Source organism: Curcuma longa, chromosome 11 (assembly GCF_044706935.1).
Source record: "Curcuma longa cultivar G26 ecotype Majalengka, Jawa Barat chromosome 11, ITB_CL_G26_1.1, whole genome shotgun sequence".
NCBI lineage: Eukaryota > Viridiplantae > Streptophyta > Magnoliopsida > Zingiberales > Zingiberaceae > Curcuma > Curcuma longa.
In genome coordinates, this window is record NC_133871.1 from 31,904,100 (window position 1) to 31,923,181 (window position 19,082).

The 19,082-nt window shown below is 36.5% G+C and overlaps 2 protein-coding genes across 4 annotated transcripts; both read left to right on the forward strand.

Moving 5' to 3' along the window:
- The first annotated feature begins 2,360 nt into the window (after window positions 1-2,360).
- LOC141840209 (NAC domain-containing protein 83-like) lies at window positions 2,361-3,420 on the forward strand. 2 transcript variants are annotated; one of them, XM_074728127.1, is made up of 3 exons: window positions 2,361-2,707; window positions 2,768-3,030; window positions 3,092-3,420. In XM_074728127.1, the coding sequence occupies exons 1-3, from the start codon at window positions 2,518-2,520 to the stop codon at window positions 3,311-3,313; spliced, it is 675 nt and encodes a 224-aa protein (XP_074584228.1). In that variant the 5' UTR covers window positions 2,361-2,517; the 3' UTR covers window positions 3,314-3,420. The 2 variants fall into 2 exon arrangements, with proteins under 2 accessions (XP_074584228.1, XP_074584229.1); XM_074728128.1 differs by having other exon boundaries at window positions 2,370-2,707; window positions 3,107-3,420.
- Window positions 3,421-7,301: 3,881 nt separating this feature from the next.
- On the forward strand, window positions 7,302-18,029 carry LOC141841989 (uncharacterized). 2 transcript variants are annotated; one of them, XM_074730204.1, is made up of 5 exons: window positions 7,302-7,395; window positions 15,144-15,206; window positions 15,332-15,403; window positions 15,543-15,700; window positions 17,410-18,029. In XM_074730204.1, exons 3-5 carry the CDS (start codon window positions 15,332-15,334, stop codon window positions 17,507-17,509), a joined length of 330 nt encoding a protein of 109 aa, XP_074586305.1. In that variant the 5' UTR covers window positions 7,302-7,395; window positions 15,144-15,206; the 3' UTR covers window positions 17,510-18,029. The 2 variants fall into 2 exon arrangements, with proteins under 2 accessions (XP_074586305.1, XP_074586306.1); XM_074730205.1 differs by lacking the exon at window positions 15,144-15,206.
- Window positions 18,030-19,082: the final 1,053 nt, after the last annotated feature.

Sequence of the window (19,082 nt, forward strand, 5' to 3'; positions counted from 1 at the left end):
ATATAAACACCAGAGGATAAGATCGAGAAAAGAGGGCAATCTTATCATCAGCAACGGCAACTGATATTACAAGAAAATAAAGAACGAATGACTACGATTACGCTAGACCGATGAATCTGAAGAAGTCCAGCCAAACTGTAAATGCGGAGGGAAAATGCACCAAGATGTGTCAAAATGAACAAACTGGACTGGCGATTACACACGCTTAGGTTCCTTGGGCAACTTCTTGGAGAGTGAGGTCAAAAACCCAGGAGCGACGAGCGGGATTCGAGATTCTTCCAGGCGAGGAGTCAAAGGCCTGCCCCATAACTGACCTATAAATAGGCCAAAAGCCCATCTGGGCTTACAGTGTGCTTCAAACGCAACCTGAAAATCGTGAAGTGGTAAAGCAATATTTTAGAGATTATTTTGTTTGAGTGTATATAAATCGCATTTTAAATTTATCTAAGGAAAACATATAAATGAACTTATTTATTCATTTATATAAAAATTAATTTTAAATTTTAAATGTTTCATTAAATATATAAAAATATATAGCAATCTATAAATTTTATATAATTTAAAATTATTTATAATTGGTTAAAAATAAAAAACAATATAAGTTTTATATATTAATAAAAATTAATTAAATTTATAATGATAGAAGATATGATTAATTGAATTTAACTCAAATAAAACAAATTTGAATAGACCTAATTTTCCTAGCTAGGATGGGCTCGTTGACCAAATGCTGAAGTGAATAGCATCGATTGCTTCATCTCAATATTGAGTGTTTTTCATTTGAATGCTCAACGAAGACTTGAAATAAAAACTCTTTATGCCTAATGTAAAATGCTAACACGTTTGATTTTACTTGATTAATTGCCGAAGAAACTAGGTCCAAGGTCTAGTACTAATGATTATTCCACTATCCTTCTCCTACTATGATATCTTCTGAAGGCGGAAAAGTCTCTTACAACTTGATTTCACAATAAATACAAACAATACAAGTGTTCATATATAAATGAAATCAAAAATAACTTTACACAATGAACTTTGCGTTGTGTTCTCTTTTATTGTTTTGGAATTCTTCTTGGTGGTGGGAAACATAACAATACTTCATTTTCAATCCATCAAAAATCAGCTCTTTCAAATGACCTCAAAATCCTCTTTTATAGGGTTACATTTGGACTAATTTCCACCTAACAATCGATTGTTTACTTTCACTAGTCGATTATCTTATTGTAATTCGACCGTTTACACCTGCATAATGGCTATTATTATTCTAGCAATCGATTGTTAAGACATACCAATTTATTACTTACTTCTAGTTAAACTGGCCAGTTGATTTAGAAAGCTTTTTGTTTGTTAAAACACAGTTTACCAATCAATTATTGCTAATCAATTGCTTACCATCAATCGATTGCTAAATCAACAAACCCCCTTTAAATCTTAAATTTTATAATTTAGGATTCAACAATTGATAATCGATTTGCTACTTTGTGTCAGTAAATGCATCCAAAAGCTTTTAGTGAAGTCAATGGTAAGCCATTTTAGAGATTAATGTAATATTTACAATTCCAATAACCAATAAGATGTTGATTGTGGAGCAAGGAGGTACTTATGCTTTTGGATTTATTTGGTGGACCAATAATAAAGAAGGTCGTCCACGCTATGATTAATTGAGTTAGATTATCAAAAAAAAAAAAAGTGAAGGAGAAGCTTTTGCCTGCACTTTGCTAGAGCAAGAGCAGAAAAATAGTAATGCTTATTTTTTTTAAGTAAAAAGTAGAATTTATTATCCCAACATCCTCACACGATCAATTGGTTTATAAAAATAAATCGGGAAACTGTAATTGGTCACGATTGAAGAGGACATTATCTCAGTTTCATTAAAATTCAACTTTTATTCACTTCAACAACTTTATTCCGTCATAATCGTAATCTCCGACAGCAGCAACACTTATTCTTGATTGAACTCCACAAGATCTCATTGTTACAGCTCGTGATCAGAAATATAATCTCTCCAGTTCTCCTGCAACAGTTCAATTATCCAGATCTTTCCCTGCTTATACATATTTTGGCCATTTTAGATGTCACTTGTGACTTCAGCGAGCACAAGAAGACGACAGATAGACTTGGAAATCCATGATTAAATCCCTCCTCAAAACCTGGAATTATTTTTGTTCCTTTCACCTTAAACCCTCAATCACAACATCGAGAATCCTTTTTAATGGCGTCCCTTTTGCTTGTGCTCCTAAAGAACAGCTTTTACCAAAAGAGAGCAAAAAAAAAAAAAGGTGAAGTCGCCGTCACCGTAACCTAAATTTTTCTCTTTTTTTTATCATAAAAAAGACATGTCAAAGCAGAGCATACGAAGCTTGAGTCCAGTTCACGCTACTTTGCCGTCGCCCTCTGCCATTCTTTTGCTATAAAGAACAGTTGCTTTTCCCCCACTCTCATGCAACCCGGAACTCCAATCTCCTCCATTCATGGCGAGGCAGAGGAGGACCTGTGAAGCTTAAGGACGAGGAGGAGATGGAGACTAACAGGCCAATTAGTTTCATCAGAAATGGAATAGTGAGGCTGCCTCCCGGCTTCAGGTTCCACCCTACTGATGAGGAACTGGTGGTGCAGTACCTCAGAAGGAAGGCCTTCTCCTGCCCATTGCCTGCCGCAGTCATTCCTGAGATCAATCTCTGCAACTTCGATCCCTGGGATTTGCCAGGTAACTACAATACATATATTTCCTGCCTCTGAATTAAATCTAATCTGTTTGTATATTCAGGTGAGAGCGAAGGAGAGAGATACTTTTTCAATCTGGTAGAGAGATCCACCTACCACCGCAGCAACAGAGCGACAGGCTGTGGCTACTGGAAGGCCGCCGGGAAACCGAAGCCGGTGGTGGCGACGGCGAGCAGAGAGCTGGTGGGGATGAAGAAGGTGCTCGTTTTCCACAAGGGAAAACCACTGCGTGGCTCGGCAACCGATTGGGTCATGCACGAGTACTGCCTCCCGTCGAATCTCGCACAAAGATCGAACTTAATCCGCGTAAGAGAAACAAATTCTATCCATCATAATTATTACACACATATAAAATGCAATGATTCAGTGTTTCGTGGAGCAGAGCGAAGATTGGGTGGTCTGCCGCATATTTAAGAGGAGCACAGATAGAAGAAGGAGAAGGAAAAGAAGGTTCGGCAATGGCAGAGTTGAGCTCGATCCTTCCCGCTCTTCCTCAAGCTGCGTGACTGATCTCGACGAGGATCAGGAAGAAGAAGAAGGCGATGAAGGCAGCAGCAAAGCGATCGATTCGCCTGATCATGTACTTTAAATCTCGTTTTAGAGTTCTAGAACGTTAAATCTGGAGGTTATCTCCTCTACCGCCTTGTTCTTGCTGGTTTAGTTAATTTTATCAATCAAGAATCGATCAAACTTTCATTTCCATAGAAAATCCGAAGGAGAAGAGAGAGAGAGAGAGAATCCAATGATTTAAAATGATAAGGCAACACTTTGTGTGGTTCATGATATAACAAGATAAGGTTGAGCAGGGGAGTGGCGTTGGGGTCCCCCGACAATAACCCAAATTTAAACAACAAAATCTAGGGAAGATCTGGCTTTGACGATCGATGTTGGATGCGATCCGTGTCGGTTGCTCCGCAGCGGTTCTCCGTGTTCATATTTCGGCGCCCGTGGAAAACCGGAAGCTGCCGATCGAGACGTGGACTTGGTGGAAGGAATGGGAGTTGAATGAATGCCTTTGTCAACATTTACCCGCCATGGATTCCTTATCCGAAGCTCCTCTGCACTGATTGGCTGGTGCAAGCAACATCATCACCGAACAGTATTTATCTCTTGTCATCTAGCCGTCTGGTCCAAGATTCCTTTTCATTAAAGGAAAAATAAACAATAATAAAAACTTGACATGGATTCATTGTCAATCCTACTGTTTCTTCTTTATTAGCATAAAATTTAGTAAATTCAATAATATTGCCAAGAAAGCATTAGATTTAAGCTGATTTTTTTCTCACTATTTACAATTTTTGAACATATACTAAAATTTCCCGTCTAATCTTGTCGTGTTGGTTGTCCGATAGCAAAGCCAAGTTTGATACGACATACGTTTAGAAGACTAATCAATGTTCTACGAAAACCTCCTTCCGAATTCGTAATTTATGTATGTATTGGCGTCAAAGATTAGCACATGTTGAATTTCTCTTTGTAACTAATTAATTTATCTAAATTTTAAAGCTTCACTTAGCTTCTTAACAAATAATTTAACAAGTTCAAATGGGCTCTCTTCAATCACGAGCTAGAGATTCTGAATTTTCTTATTCTTGTCGGCATGATGATGACTTCCATGATCAAGCACTTGACCAACTTAGCATCTCCCTCATCATTCAAAGTCTCATTGATTTGTTCCAATCTTACTTTTATTTTGGACCATCAAGTGCTCCAAACTTCTCGATCATGGAGGAAGCACCGTGACACTGAATCTACTATTGGGTTTAATTTGTTTTTTATAAAAAAATATATATTATAAAAAAGATAGCAAATTAAAAAAAAACAGTATTCCTATTTGATCACCAAATCATGCTTCTCTAATTATTCCTCCATCACTTTCATGGTGTTTCTGAGCAAAATTAAGGAATGATTGGATTTGAATAAGGTGGCCTAGCTATTTCATGGGGGAATATGATGCTGATATATGCCCTGAATAAGAGGAAAGGATTTGATTAGGGTTCATTGACAGCTAATATCTCATTAAAAAAAGATGATGATGACAACCCACCTATTTTATTATTATTTACTCAATATGATTTTCTAAGACTAAGATTCATCCTGATAGTTGATAAGAAACTTCTGTAAGGTCAGATCGATTAGGATGGTCAATTCTAAAAATTGCATACCTGAATTAATGTGTAAGTTAAGTTAATCATAAATTGATCAAACTAAGTCATCCCAATAGATGTGATTGGTTCAACTCAATTGTGTATACAATTCAATTCGATTAACCAAGATGTCTTACTCATAAAATCGACAAAATATAGTCTCTTAGAAATTACTTACTTACAAATCCCACAAGGCTCCATGAGAAAACAAATAAGCTGATCGTTCTTACTAAAGATATATAGTCCTTATCGACATATATAAGACCTCTCTTCCTGAGACATAATTGGTGACCTCCTAAAATCTCTATTTATAGGTGTCACAGATCTATATATTTTCTTTCAAAAGAAAACTTTAGAAAAAGGGAAGAAGGCTTGACCTTTGGATGCATGAACGAGTAGTGACCTTATCTTGTATGCTGATAACATTGCTTTAGTATATGTTCTTCCTTAATTATATTCTCCTTCATTCATGTAGAACATATTCTTTCTCTGACCTTATTATATATTATTATTATTAGAATTTAATAGAATTTAATTAAATTTAATGATATTCACATAAATTCAAAATATTTTTTAAAGAGTAAACCAAGAAAATATATATTCATGAGTACTCAGAAAATATTTTTTAAACATTATTAGCTTTTTCTTATACATATGCACTGAAATCAGCATAGAGGAAGAGATGTAGGTCAAATATGAGAGACAAGAGCCACTGAAGATAGCCAAAATGACTGCCCATGAAAAACCACACACAAGCTCTCAGAAGTTTGTTTCAAACCCTAGCTAGGAGCTTTCATGGGGACACAGGCAAGTCATTCTTGGCTACCAAAGACAGACCTATTGTCTCCATATAAGGCCTCTCTTCCTTGTGGCTCATGAATGGTTACCTTCGAGGCCTCTATTTATAGTAGTTGCGAGTGAAAGAGATTCACTGCAGTGTAATTATAACTTAAAGCTTTGCCCCGTGAAATGATGCTGACTTTGTTTCAGTATATGTTCTTTCCTGATGTTAATGTCCTCTACGTAGAATATATTCTGTCTCCATAATATCCTATAATATATATTTGATTAAAGATACATGATATATGTACATGTGATTTTTTTTTCTTTTGGATTTAACCTTCAATTGTTTTGTTTTTCAAAACTAGATTTTTTTAAAAAAAATTTCGATGGCAAATTCAGATAGATTCAAAGTTTTTTTTTTTCAAGAATAAAAATATATAGTTTTTGATTATCCAAGAATTATTTTCTTTGGCAATATCTATTTGGTGCAAGTATAGTTGATCGATGTGTTAGTTGACAAGATGATTAAAGTTCAAGTGGGTCATATAGTTCACTGGACATTTAACGATCGAAAGTCCAACGGCGAGTTGACATAAGACATAAAGTTCTAGCAAGTCAAGATTGATCGGATATTAGACAATAAATTTTTTTTGATAGATTAAGGTTAATCAGATGTCAGACAAGACAACGATGAAGTCCCAACAGGTCAAAATTGATTGAATGTTAAACAACAATGAAGTCCTGATAAATTAAGACTGATCAGATGTTAGGCAATAGGAAGTAGCTCGTTAAGTTAAAATTGACTGAATACTGAGCAAAGAAAATTATAATAGATTTTGGTTAATCAGCTACCAAGTAAGATGAAAATTTTATCTTAATAAGACTGAAGTATAAGTATTAGTTGATTGATAGGATATATCGATTGACAGATGGACTCTCAAAATTGAAGTTTGAAGTATTTTTTTTAAAATTGACCTCAAATATTCATATTTATGTCGAGTCTAATTAACTAGATAATGTCATAGATAATATAGAATATGACCCTTTATCTAAGCATGTTTGCAAGAGAACGAACAATTGTTAATATTTAGCAATCTAAACTATTAAATTCATCAACCTCTCAAACTTGATCCATGCCCACCTTTTTTGCAAGGTGAAATCCGCCATCTAGCGGCCCTACACGGTCGATTTTACGACCATTTGTGAGGAGGTAAATCGAAAAACTTTCGAACCCTTGTCCTCTTCTACAAGTTTGTTGCGTCGTAACCAACTCAGCTATGTCCCGAGGGCAATCCATGGCCACCTTTTTTTTATGACGAAAGAAATTTTTTTTTGATGAAAGATCCATGCCCACCTTTACCTTTAAACCATCTAACAGATGGTCTCAAGATTACATCAAATCAACTCAACCTCTACGAGCTTAAAATGCACTAGAATAAGTTATTACATACATTAAAAATACAAATCAAATTTAAATTAAAATTTTTTTATTAAATTTATTAAAATCACATTGAAATTGAGCATTAATAAAAACATTTGTCCAAAATAAACGCTAAATTTATTTAATAATATCAACTTGTTCTTGAATAAAATCGCCGATTCAAATACTTGTTCATTAGTTAGAGACTTCGAGGAACGCCTGCCGCCGCCGACGACCTGGTCCCCTGCTCTTGTCGACTGCGCGACGAGCTTGTCAACCCCCGTCGGATCCCGTCCCCTCGTCCTTCGATTCTTCTCGCAGGTGCACTTCTGCTCTTCCCCTCCCCCCTCCTGCTTCCTCCTCGTCCGCATCTCAACTGGAAGAGAAAGATCCGTGTTTGTTCTTGCTTCAACTAATGGTCCTCTCTCCGTCTCAACACCAAAATTGTAGGCATCGCCTTTCCCCCCTCCCTACCCTCCTCTAAAGCACTTTCTTATAAGCAATAGTTGGAGATAGAATAGGGCACAAATTCACAATCATTTATGGGTGAATAATAAGTTATTCGGGTTAATGCGTAGTAATGATTAGTGGTTGGTCTGTTATAATAGCAATGTGATAAAAATTTCAAACTCCTGGTTATTTCCTTGTCACCTCTTGAAAACCCTAGTTTCGTACCTTGCAATTTAGATATTGAAGTCTGTAGAAGCTTACGCAGTTGAATGCTAGTTTTGATTCTTGATAATGAAACAAGAATTGGGAATATAATATTCAAGAAAAGTCAAGCCATTAAATGATAATTAAGCTACAAAACAAAATAAAAAAAATGTTCAAGCGAACCACTTATAAAACTTATCACAACAACCTAGCTTCATTTAGATGATGTTGAAGACGATCATACATACAGCTAATCTGACCCTGTTATTGCTCTTACTAAAAAGAGTATGATAAGTCAGAAGAAACTTATTGTATGAAGAGGTGAAATTTTAGGTGGATTTTGGTTTGCATTTTTTTTTGGGAGGAGTTGTCTTTTGTTCTCAGTTTTTGTAAACTTTTTTCCAGAAAGATGAAATTGTTCTGCTGAAAAAAATAATAGAAACAAAAAAAATGTGGAAAATTTCACCAAACTATCCCCAAGAATAACTTTTTTTTATCAGTTTGGACTGCCTTCCTAGATGCGTCATTGCATTTATTTTAATTATAGTCGAGACAAGTTCTCTGTTAAAGAAAAGACTTTATGAAGAAAGAGTTCATCTTTATAAAACACTAAACTTAGTATAGTAATTGATGGGTAATTATATAGCAACAAAACAAATTACAAAGTGAGATTTCAAATTCATACGAAAATTCATTGTTAGCAATGAAACAACAAAAAATCTAATTATTTGTACAAGCTTGGATTTGGATAATTAAAGTAATGAAGAAAAGCTGCAAAATTTACTTGCTTGACTCTTGCTTTTTCTACCTTTAGAACTTATTCCGTGCACTTGACTTTCCCAGTGGCTTCTCTAATTTTTTTCTCTTAAGAGAGTAGCTTATATAAGTTGGAGTTAGAGGATTTCAACTGATTCTAATAATAAGTTTATTACTGAATCATTTTTCTATAAAAATATGCATTTGCTTCAAAAATATTCTCAGGTTTTTGTGGAAAATTTTAGTCATGCTTAGTTTGAATCAATCTTTCTCCACAAAACTAGCCAATCTTTTCACATAGAAATAATCCTTCTCAACATGAGAACATTTGGTCAGTCTAATGCTAAAAGTTCATTGTTTTTACCACTAGAAAGAAAAAAAATACATAAGGGTGAGGTAGAGGAGGAAAAGCTTAAAGAATGTCCTAGGAGGTTAGTATATACCTGGTAAATTTAATATGGTGATTATATTCAAAGCTTTGTTTAAGCAGGGGATTTTTTTCTCTATTGGGACTAGCTTCAATTTTCATTTTGGTGGATGAGTCACTAGAATTGATCTCAAGTTGCTTGCGTGGTTGGGCACAATGTTTAAGATCCTTGGGCTGAAGGATCAGATTGGCTCTTGACCCCACAGGTATGGTGTAGTGATAAAGTACTCACAAATAAGAGGACCAAAGTTTGAATTCCAATAGGGATGAATATTCTAATGGTCGGGCTTTGAGTATGCATAAGTTGTGATCTAGATTTACTCGGTAGGCGAACCAGAAAGGAAGATGGTTTACCTTTAGGATTAGTCGAATGAAACTCAGACACCTTGATTATAAAAAAAGGATCAGATTGCCTCCTGATTCCAATCATAGTATGAACAAGAGATCCTTGAAGTGGTGACGCAGGAGGATCAAAGAAAACAACCAGCTTATGGTCCCTAACACGAGTGTGTTTCATTTTGTGCCTTGATAAGGTGTAATCAAGGTTTCTAGCAGTAAACACGGCTAGCCTATGCTCTTTGGTACAGATGTACTTCATTCAGTGCCTTGGCGAGGTGAAATTGAGTTTTCTAGCAGCTAACACAGCCAGATCGTGTTCCTTGACATGGCCATGTTGCATTCTGTTTCTTGATGAAGCGAAACGACACATTCTAACTTTCTTGGCACGGTCGTGTGGCGCCGCTATAGTTCAAGTAGACTGAATTGCTAAACGACCTAATTTTGGTCTTTTAGGATTTGTTTTGTTAGTTTAGTTTTTTTTTATTTTTTAGACTATTTAAACACTTGTTTGGGTTGATGTTAGACATCTTGTTTTTGGTTTAATAAAGTTTCTTTTTGTTTAAACCTAGAGATGACTCCACTATGTTTATCGAATTTTATTCCTTCTGCTTCTTTCTCTGTAATCCCTCTAAGAAAACTCTTCTACAGAATAATCATTATTTTGCCCTCGGTATCAGTTGGTATTAGAGCCTTTAGATCCCATGGATGGTCGTCATGGTCGTGACAGACAAATTCCGACCGAGGAAGCTTCGCACCATGATCATAGCGCACAAGACGAGTTGCTTGAGGATCTATAGAGACAAGTTGCAGAATTGACTGATCATTTAGTGGCGCGGGATCTTGAAGATCGTAAGTCGTCTGATCTTGATTCTAATTCCGTCTTCGAAAACCCATATCACCATCGCGAATGCCATGGTGCATGATTGCGAGGAACGATACGGAGACCTTGATTTTCGAGTTGATCTATTGGAATTTTCTGGTACGTTACAAGCGAAAGGATTCGTTGATTGGCTCAATGAAGTGGCAAGAATTTTTGACTATAAGGAGGTCTTTGATCATGTAAAAGTGAAGTTGGTTGCCCTTGAACTCAAGAGCCGAGTATCTGCGTGGTGGGAACAGTTGCGGTGCTCACGAGAGAAATAGAACAAGGCTAAGATCACTGATTAAGAGAAGATGAAGATGAAAGGGCACTTTCATCCCTTTGGATACACTCAATCTCTATTTCAGCGACTTCATGCATTAAGCAAGGTGCAAGATCGTCGATGAGTATACCGAAGAATTTTACCAATTAATTGCTTGGAATGATTTGTACGAGATAGAGGAATAGTTGGTAGCACGATATTTGGGAGGTTTGCGTCAATATTTTTGGGATATTCTCAACCTTCATTCATTGTGGACTGTTCAGAGGCTTATCAGTGTGCGTTGGCAGTTGAAAAACAACAAAATCGAAAACCAACGATTATAGGAGATTAAAGCAGTCGACTAGCTCATCCCCAGGATTTATATCTTATCCAGCAGACACTACAGGTTAATCTTAAAACTCATATAAAATGTTTTCGTTGTAGTGAACCAAGGCATAAGGCCACCGAGTGCAAGAAATTCGCTAGCAAAAGGGGCAAGAATTTATTGAATGAGAAATGTGAACGATGAGGTCGAAGCAGTCGACGATCTGGTTTATAACGACGAAGAGATTGATAAGATACTCTATGGTGATGGCCATGAGACGTTAGTCGTTCGTAAGAACCGACCAACTCTCTAGGACGATCCGAGGGATGATTGGTTGAGAACTAATATTTTTCACATGACTTGCATAGTAGCCAATAAAGTCTACAAGATGATCATTGACAGCGACAGTTGTGAGAATGTTGTGTCTGAGGAAGCTATCCAGAAATTACAGTTGAAGACAGAATACCATCCTAAACCATACAAGTTATCGTGGCTGAGTAAAGGAAGTGAGGTAACAATAGATCGGAGATGCCTCGTATCTTTTTCTATTGGCAGTAGATACTACGACGATGCTTGGTGTGATATCTTGGCGATGGATACATGTCATATATTGTTGGGGCAACCTTGGCAGTATGATCGCAGTGTCATTCACAATGGGCGGAAGAACACATACACTTTTTATAGCAAAGGAAAGAAGATCGTGCTAACACCCCAACGAGAGGACATCGCTCCTATCTCGATAACCTCTAACACAAACCTCCTTTCTATATCCAAATTTTTAGATGAGGTGACACAGGGAGACGTTGTCTATAATTTACTACCTGACAAGTATAATGCGATAGCTATGGGTCCTGATTTACCAGTAGAGGTGCAACAGTTACTAGGAGAATTTGCAGAATTGATGCCAGAGGATCTTCCTCCTAGACTACCACTTATGAGACATATCCAGCACCAGATTGATCTTGTTTCGGGATCGAGTTTGCCTAATTGACCAGCATATTGACTTAGTCCTAAGGATGTCGAAGAATTACAGTGACAAGTAGTGGAGTTGTTGGACAAGGGTTATATTTGTGAGAGCATGAGTCCATGTGCAGTCCTTACTCTATTTGTTTTGAAGAAGAATGGTTTGTGGTATATGTGTGTTGACAGTCGAGCCATCAACAAGATCACAGTAAAGTATAAGTTTCTGATTCTCTGTTTGGATGACATGTTGGATCAACTATCCAGTTTTAAGGTCTTCTCCAAAATTGATCTTATAAGCGGATACCATTAGATCAGAATATGACCTGACAATGAATGGAAAACAATGTTCAAGATGCAACACTGATTGTATGAGTGGATGGTCATGCCTTTTGGACTATCAAATGTGCCCAACACCTTCATGAGATTTATGAATCCGATATTGCGACCTTTCATGGGGAAGTTCGTTGTGGTCTACTTTGATGACATTCTCGTGTATAGTCCGACGTGGGCTTTGCACTTTGATCACCTCCGCACAGTTTTTGAAAGGTTCAAGATGGAGTGTATGTTTGTCAACCGGAAGAAGTGTTCCTTCTTCACCACATCGGTAAGCTTTCTTGCCTTCATTGTGTCTATTGATGTTGTTTATGTAGACCAATCAAAGATCGACGCGATCTTAGAGTTGCTAAAGCTAAAGACTTTGCACGATGTCAAGGGGTTCCATGGGTTGGTTTCCTTTTGCCGCCGATTTATCTAGAATTTCGGCACTTTGATTGCTCCTATCACCGAGTGTCTTAAGGAGCGTGACTTCAAATGGTAAGAGGAAGCAGAGATTAATTTTCAATTGGTCAAGTAAAAGATGATCGAGGCATCAGTTCTAGCACTTTACAATTTTCACAAAGTATTCGAGGTCAATTGTGACGCATTTGACATTGGTATTGGTGGAGTTTTGAGTTAGCCCAGATGTCCTATTGCCTTTTTTTGTGAGAAGCTATCAGATTCCAAAAGGAACTACTCTACATATGACTTGGAGTTCTATGCCCTAGTTTAGTCCTTGAAGCATTGGCGGCACTACCTTATATAGAGGGAGTTCATTCTATTTACTGATCACGAGGCCCTGAAATACATCAAACGACCAACACAAGTTGAGTGGGCGACATGCCAAGTGGGTAGCTTACTTGCATCAGTTTACCTTTACACTAAGGCACTAAGCAGGGAATTTAAATCGTGTCGTGGATGCTTGAGTCGTCGTTCTTCACTACTTACTACCGTGAGCGCTAGGGTTACGGACTTTGAGGTTTTCGCCGACATGTATGTAGTTGACCCTTCCTTTGGAAGGATATTTCAGGAGGTGAAAGAAGTTCATCGCTATGATTTTGTTCTGCATAACAGTATTTTTTTTCGTGGATTACAGCTGTGTATTTCAGATTGTTCATTGCAGCAATAGATTATGAGTGAGCTTCATAATGAAGGCCACTTTGGCCGAGACAAGACATCGCGGCAACAAATTAACTAATGATGTAGCTCATTTTGTGGAATGGTGTCACGTGTGCCAGCGGTCTAAGGGATCCCTCACCAATGCAGGCTTGCACACTCCTTTACCTATTCCTGAAGCTTCGTGGGTTGATGTTAGCATGAATTTTGTATTGGGTTTGCCCCGCACCCAATGATCCTCTGATTCTATCCTAGTCGTGGTTAACTGATTTTTGAAGATGGCTTATTTTGTAGCTTGTCGGAAGATTATGGATGTTATACGGATTGCTTATGTTTATTTCAAGGAGATTGTACATTTATATGGTATTCCTCAATCCATTACTTCAGATCGTGATATCAAATTCATCAGTCAATTCTAGAAGAGCCTATGGGGGAAATTGGGGACACAGTTGAATTTTCGCAGCGCTTACTACCCACAAACAGATGGTCAGATTAAGGTGGTGAATAGGAGTTTAGGTATCCTATTGAGATGTTTGGCAGGATCTAAGCCGAAACAATAGGATTTAGCATTGCCTTAAGCAAAATTTCCTACAACCGATCAAAGAGCAGAACTACAAGTTTAAGCCCTTTTAAGGTTATCTATGGATGGAATTCATCCGAGGTACTAGATTTAACCCCCATTTCACGCATAAGACACTTTAATCCTAAAGTATATGAGATGAGAGAGCATCTTCAGGGTATTGATGAGTAGGCGGGACAAGCTATCCATGAGAACAACACCAAGTACAAGGAACGAGTTGACAATCATCGTTGTCAGGTACTTTTTGATGTTGGTGATTTTCTTTGGGTTGTATTAACCCGAGAGCGTTTCCTTGTTGGTGAGTATAACAAGCTCAAGGAACGGAAGATTGGACCATGTGAGATTCTGCAGAAAATCATTGATAACGCCTACAGGCTACGCCTCCCAAGCCACTTAAAGGTTTCTAACATCTTTAATGTGAAGCAGTTAAGTCCTTACTCTATGGATGTTGATGACCCTTCCCTAAACTCGAGGGCGAGTTCTCTTCAACCCAAGGCCACTAATGCAGAAGGATCAAGGAGAACGACCAATTCGTGGTTCCCTGGCACGAGTATGCTTCATTCTGTGCCATGATGAGGTGAAATCGAATTTTTCAGCAGCCAACACGGTCAAGCCGTATCCCCTGACACGGCCGTGTTGCATTCTATTCCTTGACGAAGCGAAACGATACATTCCGATAGGGAACATGGCTTAGCCGTGTTCTTTGACACGGTTGTGCTCCAGGGCACGGCTGTGTGACACTGCCACGATTCAAGCAGATTGGGTCACCAAACGATCTAATTTTGGTCTTTTAGGGTTTGTTTTGTTAGTTTCGTTTTTTTTTTGTTTTTAGGCTATTTAAACACTTAATTGGGTTGATGTTAAAAATCTTATTTTTGCTAAAGTTTCTTTTCGCTTAAATTTAGAGGTGACTCCTCTACGTTTATCGAATTTCTTCCTACAGATTTAACCCTATGCCTTCTGGTCATAGAAATACATATGATCTCATAATCAGCAAAATTTATGCTTTATGAACACTCTTCAAGTTTTTTTTACCTCATTAAGAATTCTACTTTTTCTTCTTAGTCATTATTAGGTGTGAGTCCACCTTGGCTATCATTGACTATATATCTCCATATGACATCATGTCTATGAGATTTGGCTCTCAACCTTTATACTTTTGTCTCATAACATAAATTCATGCTTTCTTTCTTCTTTTATAATGATTTTGGTTAAATTTCTAATATGTTGATTCTAATTTTTTTAGTGGATTATATTTACTTTTTAATTGATTATATTTAACTTTTAATGTATTTTCCTTTTTATTTTTAGAAGCATATAAAATATACATGTAAGAACCATACCATTTTGCATGTGGTTCATAACGTATCATGTGATATGAATTATGAATCATAAATTTTGGCATCTATGGCATGCACATTAACTAGAGCATGTTTTGTAGTGATTTATTGAAGATTATTGTGAAATGACTAGGTAACATGGAATTTAAAACTTTCTCGATGGTTCTTTATTCTCCCCTCCCTGGCTTCAAGACCGGTATGTTTCTTTGATGTAGTACTGTATGCTCTGTATTAGTTGTAAGTAAATGGGTAGTTTAAATACACTTTGGTACTTTCATCCTCATACTTTTTTTTTAAATGATTATGCAATATGTCGTGAAGATGGAAAGGCATGATTCGGATGTGTCATCTGCAAACGCTGTGCTTCTAGGTGCATTAGCTTCTGGTGTTAATGTGTGTTCTAAAGCTAAATCACGGTTTATACTGAACTCTTTTTTTATTTAATCTACCATAGTGAGGCTTTGACTTTTTCTAGGATTCTCAACAATCTGTAGGTTCTAACAACCTGTTGTCGTTTTGTGCTGGTATATAGGCGCCAACATGGTTTGTGGTCAAGGTTACCTTCTTGCTGCTTGGATTATGTCTTACATCCATGCTTGCTTTGGCATTTTCGTCAAGTGATTTCATTATCGTTGGCCATGTTCTTTTGCTTGTTACCATAGGAGTGGTTCTTTTTCTACTCATCAACAGGTAGTTCTGATTCTTTCTTATTTATTCCATTAATTTGAAGTTTTTACTATTTTGACTTTGAAACCTTCATCTAAACTACTTTATGAAGTATGCTGGTCTTTTAGGTTCACAAATTTCCATAAGACACTATCAAATTCTTGAACTTAATAGTCATGCCACACTTTGCAAATTAACTTATTGCACTCAATTGCATTGTGCTTTCATTTTGTTTGAGAAGAGCATAAGATGGTCAGGTCTTGAAAATTGAGTCAGGTCAAATCTGGTTGGTAATATATTTGCTAAATAACGTACTCTTTTACATTTGATTTTGTATATCAGAATTTTCAAAACACAACTTCCCATAAAATTATTCTATGGTAGTTTATATTGCTGCTACTTTCTTTTTTTCCTCAATTCACATCAAATTGGCTTACCACCTTCATTGGAGGTAGAGGGTAGGTTAGCTTTGCCATCAGATCACTCAATTCTGCAATCTGGGTTTGGTTTATAACTCCTAATGCAGCATTACTTTTTTTTTTTTTTCATAATAGAAAATTTGATTCGAGTTTAAGGTCTGATGGGTAATGGCAGACCAAAGAGTTCTACAGAATATATTTAGGAGAGGTTGTAATAATTTAGGTAGGCTTATATGAAGCTCAATAATGGAATTAGATTCAGATATCCTTACCCCAACATGGGATACATTAATTTGTTCCTGTTGTAGCAACATTTTTCTTAGTTGTAAAAGTGGAACTGCATTTTGATCAGGGCACAATCAAATATTAACTGGTGAATGGAAACCAACTTTGTGTTGGTCATGTTAGTTTTGTTCGTTACATAAGGAGGTTAGTTGCTCCCTAAGCCAATTTTTCTTTCCTAATAACCACGGTTGTGAGAATCAATATCCTACCAAAGAATGTCAAGAATAATCTTATAGTATTAGATCATCGGACATAGCATTTAATCCTACATATGTATTGACTTTCAACTCTTTGTATCATTATGAAAATTTGGTACTTCACATCATTCTATATGCTTGAAGCATAATTAAAAGGCTATTCATATACACAAATATGTTTTAGGTTTGCATGTAGCAAGTTACCTTTGCAAGACGAATGGCAATAAGAGAAGTTAACATTCTTCTTATAAGTTGAAAAGAATTCTCATCTGCTCAAAATTTTTCATAGATGAAACAGTATTTATTTAGATAATTTGGGTAATGCTAAGGTGTTTCTAATTTCCAAGGTTATTTAGGAGATTCTCAGCATTTCATACAGGATATTGGTAGACAAAATTTAGTTTTGAGGACTTCTAAACTTAGATGTTGAACATAGGAATATAATATGCTTGCCATTTACCAACTGAAATATTACCTTTTTGGGATACGGGTGATAGTTCTGATGTGAGAAATCATATCTGCAACGTGCAGCTCAGATTGTAACCCACAACCTGTTCAATGTTTGCCCTAATAGTTTCATTAACTGTGTTCCTTCATTTAATTACAAAGCTGCACGTGTCCTTTTTTCATGATTAGTGCCCCTAGAGAAGAAAAGAGAAAGATGTAAATGAACTTTCTTGGGGTAATTCGATCTTCTCTTTGCATAGGTTGTTGGTATAATTAAAACCTTCTTCTTCATTGAATGCCTTCTGATTTTCTTTAGATATGAGGCTTCTATGGAAAACGTTATTCTCAAGAACCTGACCAACAGTTTTCTGAATTTGTTTTGCAGATTTATAGCAGAGACTGGTCTGGTGTCAGTTGAGCAGCAGATGCACGAGATGGGTGTTTCAGACAACAATGAACAAACTAAGAAAGACAAAAGAACATAATGACATGTGCCTTATACTCAAACACCACTACTTAACATTGTTAAAAGCACTTTTACAAAGAGAATTTGCAACTAATAGCAACATGCTTCTTCTTACATGAGTTTGAAACTAATTGAATCTGCTGCAGTCATTTTTGCTTTGCTTCCTTCTGCTTGGGCTTGATCTTGGTGCTCTTCATGAAGCAGAAGCACGAGCAGCATGGGCTCTGTACTAAGAACTTCATGGTTGGCTTCTTGATTCTCAGCTGAGCACTCTGAGGTGTGTGAAACCAAGTAGTCTTTGTGTCTTGCAGTTCTCTCCTATTTAACCTACAATTGATTCCTTTTCTCTCGTTTCTTAAAGAAGATGCCTATTACCCAGCTCTAGTGTAAGTTGTAACTGTGCTTTCTTAATCGACATCCATGTGCTTTTGTATTCTTTTCTTCTGTGGGGCCATGCTGGTCAATCAAATAAATAGGCTCCTGTTTCTTGTATAGAATTTTATGGGAGGTGAGAAATCTCGTCGATCTACATTTTCCAATTTGCATTCCTTCTTTCTCTGTTCATGTCGGTCAAATAAAAAAATTTCTTGGTATCCCTTTCAAGATTTTGTTTGGTGGTAAGAAATATGATCCTTTCAAACTATTCCTGACGTCCTCTCGTGACTGATTGCTTTGAAGTCTTTGCTGTTTGTTTCCCCCCTTTTTTTCTATGGAACACATGTGAGCTTGGTCACTTTTTTGGCTAAGTTTGTAACTAGTAGGACAGAAGATGCGTTAAAATTTTAATTCAAGGAGATGAATTGGGGCATTATCAATTTAAGGAATAGGGTCTTTTTAATTGTTCATGAGACATTTTCTGCTGATGCTTGAAGCTTTTTGGTATGACAATCAAAATATCCTTCAATTGGTAAACTAGGTTAAATTTGGGCAGGACAAGTCCTTGCTAGCTTTATCCTCGCCCGTTGTGAACGGGAAACCTAAATAGATCCCTTTGATGTCTCTACTCACTAAACTTTGGTGATTTATGTTTGCGTGTTTGGTAGTTGTAGTGAAGTTAAAAGATTCAGATCGGACAGTATCAATGGCTATAGTAGTAGTAGTAGTGAAGTTAAAAGATTCAGGTAGGGTAGTATCAATGGCTACTAGTTTGATGTTATAGCGATTATAGCTTGTTTAGGAGACCCTCAAGCAATAGCATTACTCCCTAAGAGAAGTTTATGACTATAAGTGGATTTAGTGTACATAATATTGACATTGCTAAAGTCTTCCACAACATCCCCTTGACATTGTTGTACTCCTAATGATCTTTTAAATTTACCCATTTGTTTTCTTTAAGGGTGTCAATGTGACAAAAAATTTAAGTTTTTTTAGGTCATCAAACACTTAATAATCATATATGCCCCCAAAAATTTAGATGAAAACTAGGAATGCAATAATACTCTTTTGAGACCTTTAGACACATTAAATATTTTGGTTAAAAGTACTTAATAATCCTAAAAGACTTGTGATTTAAAAAATAACATGTACAAATTTAGTAGACCACTAGAGTGTAATGATTTTAATTTAGTATGGATTTAAGATTTTTAAAGTAT